The sequence below is a fragment of the Ailuropoda melanoleuca genome, unplaced genomic scaffold (assembly GCF_002007445.2).
Source record: "Ailuropoda melanoleuca isolate Jingjing unplaced genomic scaffold, ASM200744v2 unplaced-scaffold56670, whole genome shotgun sequence".
In the NCBI taxonomy this organism is placed as follows: Eukaryota; Metazoa; Chordata; class Mammalia; order Carnivora; family Ursidae; genus Ailuropoda; species Ailuropoda melanoleuca.
Window position 1 is genome coordinate 1 of NW_023230137.1, and position 856 is coordinate 856.

Here is an 856-nt window from a genome sequence, read left to right on the forward strand (position 1 = left end):
AAGGGGGGGGGGGGGGTTGGGGGGAGCAAAATGTCACTGTTTTTGCCCAAACTGTGCCGATGTGGTATGTGCAGGGGCAAGTTAAAAGAACCAGTGGGTGTGAGTTTAGAGCTCAGAAGACGATGCAATGATGATCTTTTAACGGCTTGGCAAAGGGCTGCACACAAGACTGGAGATTTGAAGTGATCAGAGGATCTGGCGGGGCATGCCGTAGCCAGTCATGCCAGACTGCGATGCCCCCTTGTTGGTGCCCATTTGCAGCCCAATCACGCTCTGGCCTTGCTTCAGCTGGTCATCCGTGAAATCTCTGCGATTTTCTTGAGCTTTCCTGGTGAACCAGCTGGGATCTCCTTTGAAGCAGCCATCGTTCTTTGTGACTGCAAGTCCTCCCAGGTTCATGAGCGTCCTCTGAACGCTTGGCATGGACTTTCCTTCCCAGAGATCCACAGTCTGGAACATGTCAGCAGCGTTTAGGCCATAAAACACACTAGCTTGTAGGAACTGAGAGATCTGCTCCATCTGTTTGAAGGCCATTCCAGACTTCTGAATCTTCTTCACCGCCCCGGGACTAAGGCTGTTGATAAGTTTACACAACACCGTGCCATCCTTCAGCCATTTCTGGAAGCCCTCTCGGCCTTCCTGCTCTGGTTCTTTTACCCCTGAAGTGGGAGGAGTGTCGTCGCCGGGTGCCAACCCGCATTGGGAAATGATCCACTGCACCAAGATGCGCTCCAGATCCGGGTCGTACATCTGATCAATCTTCTGCTGCACCTCCCTGCTCAATCCGTATGAGGGCCCTTTGTTTGCCATGATGATGCTGGGGTCTTTCTGCTCACGCCTTGCCCGTCCTTCACTG

At 53.2% G+C, this 856-nt stretch overlaps 1 protein-coding gene across 1 annotated transcript; it reads right to left on the bottom strand.

The window, feature by feature from the left end:
* Positions 1 to 186: 186 nt before the first annotated feature.
* Positions 187 to 810, bottom strand: LOC117799757 (transgelin-2-like). Its single transcript, XM_034652257.1, has one exon. It carries the CDS (start codon positions 808 to 810, stop codon positions 187 to 189), a length of 624 nt encoding a protein of 207 aa, XP_034508148.1.
* Positions 811 to 856: the final 46 nt, after the last annotated feature.